The sequence below is a fragment of the Anguilla rostrata genome, chromosome 16 (genome assembly GCF_018555375.3).
Source record: "Anguilla rostrata isolate EN2019 chromosome 16, ASM1855537v3, whole genome shotgun sequence".
NCBI lineage: Eukaryota > Metazoa > Chordata > Actinopteri > Anguilliformes > Anguillidae > Anguilla > Anguilla rostrata.
The window spans coordinates 17,641,455-17,657,164 of NC_057948.1; the positions used below are offsets into that span (position 1 = coordinate 17,641,455).

General features: G+C 50.1%; 1 protein-coding gene across 7 annotated transcripts in view; it reads right to left on the minus strand.

Annotated features, from left to right (window-relative positions):
- Positions 1 to 15,710, minus strand: part of LOC135242740 (neogenin-like) — a 161,687-nt gene that overhangs the window by 23,140 nt on the left and 122,837 nt on the right. For 6 of the 7 annotated variants that reach the window (XM_064313974.1, XM_064313969.1, XM_064313971.1 and 3 more), the window contains exons 8-12: positions 7,260 to 7,485; positions 6,710 to 6,864; positions 4,321 to 4,469; positions 3,294 to 3,432; positions 1,306 to 1,355 (exon numbers count right to left, since the gene is read on the minus strand). In XM_064313974.1, the coding sequence (XP_064170044.1) occupies positions 1,306 to 1,355; positions 3,294 to 3,432; positions 4,321 to 4,469; positions 6,710 to 6,864; positions 7,260 to 7,485 (719 nt within the window). The remainder of the gene's footprint in view (positions 1 to 1,305; positions 1,356 to 3,293; positions 3,433 to 4,320; positions 4,470 to 6,709; positions 6,865 to 7,259; positions 7,486 to 15,710) is intronic. The other variant, XM_064313972.1, reaches the window with a different exon arrangement.

Sequence of the window (15,710 nt, forward strand, 5' to 3'; positions counted from 1 at the left end):
TGGCCTGTGCCAAAGCTCCAGCCTGGAGACCGCAGTGGCGCGGCTCTTTATAAAACACACACGTGTTCATGCTGCACAGTGCTGCATGCTGCAGAGCGGGAGGGGAGCCGTAGAGCTGGGGATGAATAAATAAATGAATAATAAATAATGGCTTTGGAGCAGGCCCCCAGCACAAGGCACTCCCTGCAGGGCGTGTGTTATAAATGGAAGCAGGGCTGGGGGGGAGGGGCCAGCTCGGTGAGGGAGAGGGCTTAATTAATGGCACCCCCAATCTCTCTCCCTCCCTGTCCGAGCCAGGGGAACAGAGGCAAATTAAACGCGCGCTAAGTGTGATCAATTAGTCTATTTCCATTTTTTCCTCATTCCAGTTTAACTCGTTAAGTGTTTTCCATTGTGTTTTAAATCTGGAAAACACAAAGTTAATTGGCTAAAAATCGCAAGGGAGGGCAAGATGGGACGATTTGGGGGAGGTGGGGGGAGGGCACTGCATCCAATCCAGTCGGCTTCCTTATGACATAAAGGAGGAAATAAAGGACAAAATATTCACAAATGGTGCCTTTTAGATGCCAGTATTCGGCCTCTGTCACGGTCTTACAACCCCACAGCTTGGAAGAGGAGCTCAAACTTGAGATTCAAAAAAAAGAAAGAAAAAACCTGCACATGGAGAATGTGTATGGAGTTACAGAAGAAAGCAAGGTCTGACATAAAGAGCAAAGCAGCAGTAATTATCAATTCACCCCTGTGCGTCTAAACTGCAGTCTAATTCTGTGATGCCTGTCAGAGGCCAGAGTCTGGTGTCATGCCCAGAGGCCGAGGAAAGAAGCTGAAATTTCAGTGTGTGCGCGCGCATGCTTGATTTAGAGCAGTCAACATAATAGATACACAATGGACATGCTCAGTGCTGTAGACAGGAACGGTAAGTAATGGCATCCTGTGGGCTGGGCTGAGCTCCTATAGCTCGCATTGAGGGCCTGGTGTGGGGTGTCAGAAGTTCTGGGAAAGTTAGCATTGCACTGAGGCCCAGACGATGGAGACGTCTGAAAAGGCCACTGGGCGATGGTGAGAAAGGTAAACACCAGGGCAGGCTGGGAGGGCAAGACCGTGCAATGCTCCAGCCAAAGGGCCAGATCGATACACTTTCAAATTCCAATCACACCTGGCTGATGGAGGGGCTCCGAGGAGCCAGGCAGACATAGATCAGACTGACCTTCAGCCCCCTGACTCTCAATCTAAAGCAACATGCTCGACCGCCGTCGATTTTTACTGCCTGCATTTCCGTGCCGCCATTTCCAAAACAAAGCTTACCTTTGAGTTATGCACCTCCAGGGTGAGGTTCTGAGGAGGAGCGCTAGGAACTGCAGGGGATCAGAACAGAAGCACATTAGCGAGCAGTCAAATGCAGGACACTCAGTGGGGAAGTACGACACTCAACCAATTCGAGCATATCAGATCACATGGGGGGAAAAAGGCGGGAAAAGGAGAAGTCTCAGGAGCACACCTAGAGTACGCCTCTCTGCTCTTGCTCGGTTTCACTTCTAACGTATGCTCATGAAACTGTTCGCCTCGCTGACATTTTCATCCAGTCAAAAACACAGGTCAACTCATGTGTAAGAACAGATACTGGTAGAGGGGATGGTGGTTGTGATATTGCATGCAGGGAGGCTGGGAATAAATTTTCTCCTTGATCTCAGCATGACGGGGAGAAAACATTTCCACGAGTGGAGCTTCAGCAGGGAGCCAAACAGCTCCGCCACCCTAACAAAGAGCCCAGATGCATTTTCGGAGGTTGGGGGGGGGTGGGGTGGTGGGGGTGGTGTGTGCAGAACATGGCCTGAGATAAAGATGCTGGGGGGCGTGGGGGGAGCTGGCATATCAGGGCGGGTCATTAATAAAGACCCACTTCATTATCCTGTTTACGCTCCCTTTGTTTTCCGGAGCGCGGCCGATGAAGACGGGAGATATCAAACCACTCGAGTGTTTGATTAGAATATCATCAGCCACACTCCCACCCCTCAGGCTGTCTGCTTATCAGCAGACTCCTGACGGCAGCCTCTGCACCGAAACCTGACAGTCCATCATCCGGGAGACAAAGCGACTCGCGTCACTCCGCACGAAGAGAGATGGGAGGGAGGTGCAGTTTGCTTTCGGCGTGGGAGAGGCGGCACTGCCATATGATACCAGAGAACGCTCGCTGCAGATTAATCAGCGGTGGACAGGTGAAAGACGAATACTGGCGGGCTGACTGAAGGCTGTTAAACATGGATGTCAGTGAAGCTTGCGATGCTTTGATAGGACTGAGGTAACAGCCAGCAGCCATCATTAGGGGGTGCCAACATCTGCATCTGCAGCAGGGCTATAATTTAACCATTAAAATAAGGGATCTGAGGGTCTGTTTATTTTGTTTTTATTTATTTAACTATTAAAATATATCCGTAGGTTAATCCGTAGTGTGACCTACCCAGCGAGCAACGTGGTCTCGGATCGAATCCGACCCGTGCCAGTGCCGACTGTGACCAGCAGCCCCACAGGAGCGGCGCATAATTGGCTTTGTGTCACTCAGGGATACGGGAGGGATACAGGCAGTAGGGATAGCCAGCATTCACCACTGCTTGAGTGACTCCTGCTGGCCAGCTCTCAGCACACCCCCGTATGAATGGGTCTCCTCCACCCCTGCTCTGCACGTGCACGAGTTGCGGCTGCAGTGTGACAAGAAGCCGCTGGCTGGCAGGCGTGTGTTTCAGAGGAGAACCGCGGACTGTCTTCACTCTCCCCAGCTTGCTTGTACATAGTTAGCAAATTGGACATTGCAAATTCAGGTGGGATTGGAGATGCCAAATTTATTTAAAAGAATATATATCTTGCTCTCCAGAAAACTTGTCTGTCTAACATGTAGCACAAACTGAATGTTGTATGCAGCAATTGATGCATGACAGCTGTGTCAGTCAAATCATACCAGATTTCTGCAGTTCAGATACTTTTGGACTGTCTGCTCTGCACGGCTATTGAAGTAACTGAACCCTGGAAGGCTAGAAATTGGCAATTGACAAGAGGAAGTGCACCATGCTGGGCAGCGAAAGCCACCCGCAGGCACAGAAGGTCTGCAACTGCTACCATTTATAGAGTGACACAGCACATCAATCTCCTCGCAAGCACATCTATCACTACACAGCACATCTATCACCACACCGAACAGCCATCTCCAAGGGATAGAACAGCGGCTTCACCCAATCTACGGGAGCCTGGAAACAAAGTGCAGCCCGCGGGACAGCCTGGCCCCCCTGGCCCCCCCTTACCATCAGAGAAGGTGTGCACCACCACGTCCTCGGTGGAAACGCCCGGCCCGTGCTTGTTGTAGGCCACCACTCTGAAGCTGTACTCTGTGAACTTCTTCAGTCCTGTCATGGTGTAGGACAGGCCTGCCACGTCAATGTCCTACGAAGAAGAGGAGGGGGGGGATGATGAAGAGCCCCTTTAGAGCATAAGATTCTCGACACTGCCCTCTACAGGTGGCTTTTTCTCACCACAGGCTTTTCTAAACGCTATTTATAAATCCACCTGAAAGATGAATAATTGAAACAAGGCCAGTCAGTTGGCACCCCATGTGAGAATGATCTACTGGTGATAACTGGCTTGTACTCCAGTGTGGCACACATGTGATGACTCCTCCCTGGAGTCTACTCATTCCTTCTAAATAATTAAAACAAGGATAGAACCCCCCCCCCATCGCCCCCCTCTTCAGCTCTTCCCTGAGCACATAGCAGATGTGTGAATATCGCACTGCTATTCTCCCCACAACCCCCCTTTGCATACACAAAGCCAATTACCCCACCCCCCACCCCCAGCTCCCTGATTCTGCCCTTTTGCCCCCTGCTCAGGGGAGCGTACGCATCATTACTGTGGTGCACCTTCACATTTCATCTGCTACCATATTAAAAGCTCTTTAACGGCACAGGGCCTCTTGTCTTATTGAAGGTTGAGTGACTGTGGCACATGTAAGATATGAGTGGGGGTGTGGCATTGGCTGAGAAGAGGCTCCGCCCCTTACTGGTAGGCCAAGGCTGAACAGCATGTTTGTACTGTCGATTACACAGAGTCCTGATTGTGGGTGCTGAACCTCAACATTCGAAACAACATGTGCATATACCTGTACATACGCGCACACGCACAGACACCTAAAAAAACACACAATCCAGTACAAAATGGCAGCTGCTTGGAATAGCAGCTACATATGTGAAACACAGCCAAAGGTGCGTGTGCAGATAAAGCACGGTGGCCTGAGCCCCGTGTGTCCTTGGGGGCCCAAACTCCCCCTGATCTCACCTGCTCGCTGTCCAGGCCCTTCTCCATGTAGTACAGCTTGTAGGCCTGGATCTCCCCGTTGCCGGTTACAGGAGTCTCCCAGCTGAGGGTGATGGACGAGGGGGACGTACACACGGCCTGCAGGTTTGGGGCGGGGCCTGGTACTTGAACTGCAAAAAACAAAGGATGGAAGAGATGTGAATGTAGTTTGTTACAGAGAAAAAAGAACCTTGGTCTCCAATTAGTTTTCCTAAAAATCCTAAAAACTTGGCTCCAGAAATAAATGGCTACATGCTCCCTTGCCAAAAAAAAAAAAAGGAAAAATAAGTATCGGTGGCACGCATTCTGCTGAGCTGCCGCTGAGATATCCAAATTCGTAACTGTCAGATGAAGCAAAATGTCTTCAGCCGTCTTTGTCAATCTCTCCTTTCCATCTGGGAGTCGGCTAGGGTAGTGCGAACACGCTGACGGGGACCGCTCCCAGCATGCTCCGCAGGAAACCCGACAGACTGGGCGCCCGGGCTGAGCGACACCCAGATGGGAAGTGGCGGCGTAAAGCAGCGGGACATTTTTCACGCCTCGCGAGGGGGGGGGGGGGTCTTTCTCCTGGCAGCTCCGTTTCATTTGCCCGGCCAACAAAACTTCCCCCCCCTCCAAACCTGACGGCGCACAAGGGTGCTCTGTTCAGAGGAGGGCAGTTTCACCATTACTGCGGATCTTTCCGGAGCTTCGCCAGATTATCATCGTGAAAAACACAGCCGTGTTTCCACGGACACCCCCCCAGACCGGCGGAAAGCCGCGGCGGAGGGGAGGCGGCTCTCTGCTCGATTTACACAAGCGTTTATCTGAAGTATTCCTGTAATTAGGTCTGGTTAGCAGAGCAGGGAGAATTGAAAAAGGGGTTCACGGTGCTTAGCGTTTGTTTGCTCTCTGGGGTCATGAATCATTACATTCAATTAAGAACCCTGGTGACTGCCTGAAACACAACGTGGTGCCCCCTGCTGTTGAGGCCTGGGTACAACCACAAATGGGAGAGGCAGTTTTCTCTGGGGTGATACAGACCGCTTTTGGATTTACAGAACTCATTACTTCTGTCTTTACTCTTTGAAAAGGAAGAAAATTGTAACTCAAATTAAAATTAAATATTTGTTCTTCCTGTAGATAAGGAGCACTTTGAGAAATCAGTGTTTTAAAGAGTTCCTAGTGTACCTTATTTTTCTATCAGGGTTAAAAGTAAGAAGAAATACAGGAGCTAGGAGTGTATAAGTCCTGGTCTGTGTGTATTTGCACACATATGTAAGTGTGTGTGCATGCATGTCTGTCTGGCTCTGTGTGTCCGCGTGCATGCATCTGTGTGTCTGGTTCTATGTGTGTGTGTCTGTTTCTGTATGTGTGCCTGTGTGTGTCTGGTTCTGTATGTGTGTGTGTGTGTGTCTGGTTCTGTATGTGTATGTCTGGTTCTGGATGTGTGTCAGTGTGTGTATGTGTGCCTGTGTGTGTCCGGTTCTGTGTGTGTGTGTGTGTGTGTCTTGTTCTGTATGTGTGTGTGTGTATGTCTGGTTCTAGATGTGTGTCAGTGTGTGTATGTGTGCCTGTGTGTGTCTGGTTTTGTATGTGTGTGTGTGTGCCTGTGTGTGTGTCTGCTTCTGTATGTGTGTGCGCGTGTGTGTCTGCTTCTGTATGTGTGCCTCTGTGTGTCTGTGTGTGATTAAATAATGAGATACGTGCTGCTGTGTCCCAGGCTGGCTTGTGGAAGCAGGTGAGCTGCTCAGCTCTCATTCATAACGGGGAGCTGGGCAATATGGCTGTCAGACACACGGGCAGCTCCCAGCAGCTCTCAGCAGCTCTCCCGGGCGCCCAGCTCCCGCTGCTGCACGTTATTAACTGAGCGTGCCCGGCCGTCGCCAAGGACACCGCGAGCTCAAGAGCTGACCCAGAAAAAGCCACCGTTGCAGAGATGAATGAGGCAGGCCAGTCATTGGTGGACTGAAGACTCCCTGCCACTTCTCACTTCAAAAGGGAAAAAAGCCGTTTGTTTATCCGTCTCGAGTCGAAAAGCAACCATCGCTGTAAACTTTAAATGCACAGTCGGGGGGAAGCAGAACTGGGACAGCTTTGAAAACAAGGCCTTGTAAGGAGTTGTGAATTCCTCCCACACACACACACACACACACACAACCTCGACATGAAAAACAGCTGCAAGACTGGGGGCCTTGTTTCCGTATCCTCCCAATGTTGACGTTTCCAGTTCGCCTGGCGCGCTCGGCCAGGGGCTGAACGGGCATACTTCCTCGATAAACCCAAACTGCACAGAGGCGATACTTATTTCTGCCTGTGCTGACTCTGGCGGGCAGTCCCGGTGCATGCTGGGAGCTCACAGGGTGGTCCGTGATGTGATGCGGGGGCGTACCTTCGGGCTGGGTGGCCACCTTCAGGGGGCTGGAGCTCTCCCCAGGGCCGTTCCGGTTGTGCGCCACCACGCGGAACGCGTACTTGGTGTCAGGCATCAGGTTCTGAATGGTGACCTGCAGCTCCCCCGGGCGGCTGGTGTTCTCTATCCGCTCCCTGGCAGGGGGCGAGACAACGTGTCTGAAACCTCACGTGACACGCTCGGCTCGTACAACAGGTACGCGTCACATCGCTGGCACGTACAGCCAGTGGGAGAGCGTACGTGAGGAAATGCCAGGACAAAGGTGGTCAGCGGTTCACTAAATTTTCCTGCGTCAAACAAAAAAATAACTGGCAATTTCAACATTCGATTCCAAAGGCAGCCAGGAAAAGGTGAGCTTGCACAAACACACCTTCGCTTTACAAAAAGAACATCTCCTGGCAAACAATGAAAAACAACAAGAAGAGGGGACAAATGAAAGGAGAACCAAATTAAATGTGCGCCCTCACATCTGCCAGCCCCCGCTCTGAGTAGGGGCGGGCGTGCGCGGCGGCGTGGGGGCGGGGCCTACCTGCCGGTGCCCTCCAGGCCGTAGTACACCGAGTAGGTGATGTTGTCCCCGTGCGGCTCGGCGGGCAGGCGCCAGGTGAGCTTGATGAAGCGGGTGGAGACCAGCGAGGCCACGACATCACGCGGGGCGGAGGGCGTGGGTCCCCCGCTGCCACCGGAGCCTGGCGCTACATGGTCAGTAGTGGCACTGGTCAGTGAGGTGGGAGGGGGTGTTGGGATGGCAACATCTTGGGTGCAGAGGAATGGAGGGAGAGAGCGAGGGGGGGGAGGAGGAGCAAACAGGAGGGAGGAACAAGAGAGGAACGAGGCAGGGGGGAGGGGGAAGGAAGGGGTAAAAATATACAGAGAAAGGAAAGCGAAACGAAGGAAGACAAAAACAGAAAAAAAAAACTCGACGTAACATAAAAGGCAGCCACGACAGATATATTTAAAAAATAAATAAAAATAAGACAACCAAAAAAAATTACAATGGAATAACCAGACAGGAAATGAAGCTGACGCATACAGACTAGTAAAAAAAGGCAGGCTAACATGCAAGCCCAGTGTGGGCATAAAATCAACAAAACAAAACTACTACTGAGCAAGGGGAGGGCATGTCATCACAATACAGCAATTTCAATTACTGGGCAGGTACAGGTGACATTCTTTTAACTGCATGCAATACCACAGCGCTAGTAACAGGAAGCAGGTAAAGCATGATAACAAAGCAGTGGTCTACACCCATGGTTTGTTTTCCATGACAACCATTTCTGGAAGAGTCACCTCAGAATCACTAATATATCAGTCATTTTTAGGGTTGGCATAAGCTATGCCCTCTAAGCAACCCAAAGCTCCAGTCTAAGCTGTCCCTGAATGATTCCTCCCTACGTCCTACTATGTGTCTGAAACTTGTGTTAAATGATCTGGTCTGGATCAGCGACCTGACCTTTGGATGGTCCCCGACAGAGGCATAAAACTCCCCGCCCATCGTGCCCTGTGTGGGCATTCATTATGGCCCCCGCTACCCAAACGGGCCGACCTGGCAAATACCACTGATTCGCTCCACACCACTGCCCTGACTGATCCCTTTACTGATCCCCATTTCTGCTGAAACCAACCAGGAAAGCCGAAGAACAACCTTCCCATGATTCATTAACCTCACAGCAACTCACATAAAGGAAGGACAGACCATTAGTCACAGGTGCTACGCTTAATAAAACCCACCGGATTGATGGCACTGCACTGAACGGCCGGGCACACCCTCTGCATTTAGTGAGCAGGTAGGATTATATTAATAAGGAACACACTTTATTCCTCATACTGTACTGCTATACTACATCAATATTACACTGCCTTTGAGTTTAACAGCACAAAAAACCCACTGGTGACAATGTTTTCTAAATGTGTGCGTGCACATATTCATCAACATACAAAAACGAAATGAGAAATAAGATTTGAAATACTAAATATGCGGGTATTACATGAGTCATTTCACCAGCAATTAATTTTATGCGAGCTAACCCTCAGCTAAAGACATAAAGAAGGCAAAGAATCAGAGTTTACTTCATTCGAATTTATATCCGTGTAAAATGCATTAATGAGGAGGTCCCATTTTCCATTCCCATGGCTTTTCCTCAATGACACAAGCCATTAGGCAGCATTTACATCAACTATCTGCTCAAGCAATTAAGGGATTCTGAGGCTACAGGCTGGCAGTGTGCGAGAGCCTTACTCGAAACAAAACAAACCGAGAAGAACTGACATTCCTGAGGGCGCTATTGACGCAGTGTGGCTGAAGATGAGGACTTAGAATGTGAGAGAGAGAGAGAGGTCAGCCATTCATCCTGATGTCAGGCGTTGATATGGCTTTAAAAGATCACTACCAGGGGAATGCAACTTGGACAGGAGATTACCCTGCATAGCTCTAAGCCTGGCATCTATAAAACAGCCTGGAGCAGGGGCTTGCCTCCAGGAGCCATCAGTAACACTAAAGTGGACTTGATTAACCATTAATGAACCATGTACTTACTATAAAGGCAGAGGCATATGCTCACAGTCTGCACTGTGAATGAACTCCTGTGGTGTGACAGAACAGCCTTCTAACTCATGTATTAAAGTGACACTAAATCATTTCCCTCAAATGACATACTATCAATCAGCAGCAATTTGCCATTCACTTGCAAACTAATATACCAAAACATTTCACTAGAAAAGTCTTCATGGAAGCTGTGAGTGGTATCAAAAACCGCAGAGGCTCTGAACGTTATGAAGGGCCAGTTAAGAGCTACTACACGGCCATTTCCATGGCGGTAAAGCGGGCAGTTACGGAGACGCCTCAGAGGGGACGTGTGGCTGATGAGGAGAGGGGTCGGGTGAGGGGCTCTGGTGCCTGTACTCAGGCCTGCAGTCCTCATGTTTACCCGTCTGCTCACACGGGCCTGGGCTGATGGGCTCTGCTGGGGGATTACCCAGTCAGAAGCCTGCCCTCGTATGGGGGAGCCAATGGCACGGCAGAGGCGGGAGGAGCCAGAATGAAGCAGCGTGAATGAGGAGGAGCCAGAATGAAGCAGCGTGAATGGGGAGGAGCCAGTATGAAGCAGCGTGAATGGGGAGGAGCCAGAATGAAGCAGTGTGAATGGGGAGGAGCCAGAATGAAGCAGTGTGAATGGGGAGGAGCCAGAATGAAGCAGCGTGAATGAGGAGCCAGAATGAAGCAGCGTGAATGGGGAGGAGCCAGTATGAAGCAGCGTGAATGGGGAGGAGCCAGAATGAAGCAGTGTGAATGGGGAGGAGCCAGTATGAAGCAGCGTGAATGGGGAGGAGCCAGTATGAAGCAGCGTGAATGGGGAGGAGCCAGTATGAAGCAGCATGAATGGGGAGGAGCCAGAATGAAGCAGCGTGAATGGGGAGGAGCCAGAATGAAGCAGTGTGAATGGGGAGGAGCCAGAATGAAGCAGCGTGAATGCAGAGTCTGAAAGGCCCGTTGTTAGGTGCGCATGGCGACATGCTGTTATACCCACAGCTCTGCTGCGCTTCATGTCATGCAGCTAAAGCCGAAAAGGCTCATTACATACAGAGCACGCACTTCACTCCAGAATATGGGAAAAAACACACTGCTAAAGCCTGGCTTCCATTAACACCTCAGCAGAGGCCTGGTGAACATGGCACTCGCAGTAAAGCCCTGACAGTCAAAAGCAGCTCAAGCGCAATGGATTCTGGGATAGGCGAGTCTGGTCCTATGAAGAGTAAAGATGAGGTAAAGCCAAGGAAGGCTGGCCTGTACGTACGTGTGTGTGCGCGCGCATGAATGCGTGAGCATGTGCGTGTCCTTCGAACTCTTCCCATTTCCCTGTCAGTTTTCCACACACATGGGATTTCCAATACACACACACACACACACTGTGTTCCCTCAAGGGAACACTCTACAGTAGCTCATTTACTGAATTAAGTGAATTTATTAAACATGAGTCACTATGTTTGTGAGCCTCAGGTACTGGTGCCACACACCTTAACCACATACCCACTCGCTCCGTCTAATGTTAATGAGAGTTCATGCCGCAGTTGCATCCAATTAGAGGTGTTATTTCCTCTATATGTAGAGAATGTAAAAATAACTGCAGAAATAACAACATTCCCCAGGTTCTGCCCAGTCATAAAACCAGGCAACAAACATTTACAGAAGATGTGGGAGTGACCGCAAGCAGGACATCCTCAGGAAAGGGCTCCAAAAAAGCAGAGCCACCCAGAGGTGGTACCACCTGTGGGACTTCCCAAAAGGAAGGTGGGCAGCTGCCCTGCCAGCTCAGGTAAACACAGCCCAGCAGCCGTCTGCGCACGCTGCTAATGACCGACCCCACGGCGTGTGCGCCGCACAGCCATCCCTGCGGACAAGCTGCCTGCTGATAAGAGAGGCTGGGCCAGACGACCCCAAGCGCCTCCGTCACTAAATGTCATCAAAACACACTTTTACTGCTGTACCCAGCAGGCCCAAGCCCCGCCCACTGCGTGGATCAGGGTGAAGGTCAGGGGAGGGAGGGTGACAGGCAGGCAGACAGACACACGCAGGCACGTACGCGCACACACACACACATAGGGCTTAATTTTAGTTTGAAATGCACAGACCCTGAGAACTGCAACCATACAGGGGGGGTCCAGGGGCATGCCCCCCGCCCAGCTCGAGAATTTTTTTTTTTTTTAAAGAACAGCTGTGAAATGATTATTTGTGGCGAATTCTAAGCAGAAAATTCTTGATCACTATATCCCAATCGCAACATGAAATCCCTACCTTTATTGTATGAAATTATTTTTCTAATGATCTAATGCTACATTATTGGGGAGGGTAATTTGCCCTGTTATTTGTAATATTGGGGGGGTTTGTAACCCCCCTATCCCCCTGTAAATTATGCCCCTGACACACAAACATAGATATAGATGTAGATATATCTGGCAGATGAAGGCATGCCTCAAAAGCAGTAGCTTGCATTAAGAGGCACTCAAAGTGCCTGTTTAAGGGTGAGAGAATAGCAACATTTGTAAAGCCACTTCAATCACATAAAAATGCACACACATTCCAGCCCTGATTGCTAGCTATTAGGACAGATGTACAAATTGCAAGCAGCACTGGGCTTTGTTGTGATTTAATTAGCTGTTCCATATTTACCCACACCATAATTTTACTATAATCCAAGGTCATGTGTGAACATTTTAGCAGGCTATATAAAGGTATGTATGACAGTTTGAACACTACCAGATGCCACAATTAAAACAGAACTGAAATGACTTCATTAATTCTCAATACTTTAAAAGGCTGCTGCATGTTTCTGGTAAAATACACGTGTAACATTAGCTGAAATTGAAAACTGAACAGTATTAGCCTACAAGATTTCAATTCTGCCATAAAGACCAATAAATACACTGCTATGAGATCCTGCAATTAAAACTCGTAAAAGAGATTTGGTAGCTCAATCTGTAAACGTGCTATGGTCTCAGCTGGAATGCCACCTTTGCCAGTGCAGCAAGGGTGGCCCCAAACTGGCTTTGCATCACCCAAGGGATTCCATCAGCAGGGACAGCAGTGTTCACTGCTTGAGCAAGCTCAGTTTGCCACCTGGACACCTGTAGCTAGCTCTCTGCACACGCGAATGATCGGGTGTCCTCCGCCCCCGCTCTGCATGTTTATGGCCCGTGGCTGCTGTGTGAAAAGAAGCAGCTGGTCGGCAGGCCCGTGTGTTGTGTTTTCTCTTCACTCTCCTGAGACAGCAGCAGGGGGAGTATATGTATATGAGCACACTTGTACATAGTTTGCAAACTGGACATTTCAAATTCAGGTGGCATTGGAGATGCCAAACTTTAAAAACAAAAATTAAAAAAGAGCATGCAGGAGGAGCTCATTTATCAACATGCTAATATTTTGGGTTGCTTGAAGTACAACATGTATAGTGCACGTATACTTCAAAAGGGCTCAAAACTGCAGCCTCCCAAGTGGCACATCAACATGAGGCACCAGCAGTAATACCACTAAAATGGCTGACGGCACTGCAAACAGGATGGGCCTTGCATTATGAATGAGTGGTGCAAATTGGGGGTAAAATTATGAGAAATTGGAATGTTTTTAAATTCCTACTGGCAGACAGCTAAAACACTCAACATACAGAATATGCAGCGACTAACGTTTGTGCTCCTTGGCAAACGCAATCAGAGGCAAACAGAACTGGTCAACTTCATGGACAGTAAGTCCCAACGATGCAATGAATTAAAATGTCAGAGGCGCAGACTGTTCTGCAAAGCATGGGCGCCAATACAGTGGAACGAAAGCACTGACCTGTGAGGTACAGTCCTGTAAAGGGAGCAGAGAAAGAGCCGTTAAAAGAAAGTCACCCATGTCCACAAGGGCCCTGCTCCCTCCTTTGCTCTCCAGTGAAAACGTTGGAACATTTAAAAATAAAAAAAGGGAACGACGGGGAGACAAATCTGACAGTACGTGAAATTCCAAAAATCTCTCGCTGGGAAAAATAAAGCCGAGCTCTATGACCGGGGCCACAGTTTTTCTGCCGGCTTTTTTGTTTCAAAGCAGGCAAAAGCCTTCGAGAGCAGCTGCTGGGCTCCCACTGGCGCTGTCCTCCCGGCGACGTCCCTCAGAGCGTCTGAAACGACGCGCCTCCGGCCAGCTCTCCCCCCCCTTGGGGGAGCCCCGTCCCTCCCGCCGCGAGCGTCGCCTTCACGCGTGCGCCGTAGCTCTTTAACGTCTCCTCATTACGCGAGCGAGGAGCACAGACGCAGCTCATCTTCAGACCCCGCCGTCCCCGGGGCTCGCCAAGCAACGCCTGCCACGCCCGCTTTGACAAACTGCCGCTCTGAGCCGCGACAGGAAAGAGAAACGAGCAGTAATTGCCTTTTTTGGAGAGGAGTAAAAGGAGGAATGCACTGTGGTAAGCCAGCCAGCCACAGCTGTAGTGTGAGGGAAAGAGTGAGATGTGTCCCCCGGCCCAGGACACCACAGGGCCCTGGACACCACAGGGCCCGAAATCGCAGTAATGGGAGTACTCGGGTCCCGTGCAGGGGAAAAGTAAAAACTGGGGTGATGTTTCGATCGACACATCCCTCTATGAGAGCAATGGGAACACCAAAGGGAAAGGCACCATAAAAATCTAATTTGAGCAGGAAGGGACCGAAAGAAGGCCTGATAGCTCCAGCGCCAGCCCAGCCCTAAATGGCGGCCCTATAATTAACTTTAAAGAGCTGTCTGTGCGCAGGAAACATGGCAGAGGGCCCAGGCCCCTTCTCCCTGTGTTGCTGCTGTTTGTTTTTCCACCGCCCTCGAGCCTAGATACGCCCTGAATACCTACCGCTGGGGAGAGCTGGCAGGGAGCGAGCGCACACCCCCACCCTCCCACCCCGCCCTCTGTTTGATCGCACTTCATCAGTAATGACGGCACTGGAAGGCTCAAGAGCGCTATCTCTCAATAAGGCCCGGCTCTCACGGTAATCCGCGCGCTCTGCTGAAGCACATGATTGAGAACAGGAGCCGCTCGGCTGGCCAAAGCAAACGGCAGGATGCAGGTTACTGAAGGAGAGCGAGGCCCGGCCCCACCTGCCCAGCTCCCAAAAGGGCTGACCCTCGCAGAATACCATCTAAAGAACATCTGCAGTCATTTCTGGCCCGGCTCAACCGGTGGCACACCGATAGCAGCCGCAGGAGCTATTATTCACCATCTTATCTCTGCTATCGTGTCCAACCTCATTTTTCAGCAATATGATATTATCAGTAACTTTTAGCCAAACTCCTGCTGCATGGAATTGCCTTTTTTGAAAACCACATTTGAGAAACTGTTTTGAACTTGCCAAGTCAAGAACTTACCAAAAAAGTCAACGTATTTATCAAGGCTTAATTTCCATGAGGCATTGTTCTTCAAAAATATTCATTGGAATATCATACTGGAAAAGGCAGAGGTCCATCTCCTGAGTCCTCCATTACGGGAAGAATATATAAGTACTTTCATAACTGCGTTCATCCAGGATGTCTGGGAGAAAGAGGAATATCACCGCGAGGCGCAGTCGCTTTTCCTGCAGCGATTTGAGAAAGTGCCGGAAACTCCCGTCTCTCGCTCTCACAAGTGCTGCTGAATGGCTTCCAGGTTCCCAGCAGACTTCTGCTTCACTGGTCTGGGAGATGAAAGCTTGGCACGGGCTGGTGGTGGCGCGGGCAGGAGGGGAGGACCAGGAATACTCCTGTAAAGACGTGGGCTGCTGGGATTGAGGGTTGGAGATTTCGGGGGGGGGGTCTGAATGCAGTGAGGCAGAGCGGGATTACGCTCCCCCAGCGGTCCTGGCAGGGGTCATCCTAAAAGACGACTGTGAAAGCTCAGGGCCCATCTGGTGCCCGCCCCCCACTCCCCGTTTATGTTCCACTCCGGTTTTACAAACCCCGCGCCCGTCGCCCCCGTGCGCAAGCATAATCTGTGCCTCGGTGCACCTGCTCGCCCAGGTCTCAGAGCTCCCAGCATGGGTACGGAAAGCCCATTCACACGCGCCCCTCATTCAGAAGCCATCCCACTACAAACGACCAAACACCAGGAAAACCGATCTCCCCATCCCGGCATAAAATCCCACTGCGGCTTCCGCAAAGCTTTTAATCAAGTGCTACAGCCCCGCCATTGTGTAGACAAAATAATCTTCTTTAAAACAGTTCCAATAATCTAATTTAGAAGCCACTAAATAATTGATATTGTGCTGAATTCACACAGTGCTTTTTTCCTCCGGTGCCCTTTTGAAGATGCCTTTCTAGTGGCATTGTCTGAAGGTCATTTGTTTTAATGGCCACAACACCACATGATTCACACCACAGTGAAGAGAAGGAGATCAAAGACACACGCTGGACTGTTTATAATACATTCAATGAGATTGAATCAGCCAGAAGGGGCTGTATTTCTATGAATAAACAATCTCGCCAAGTTGAGTGCTTATCCTTTCTCAT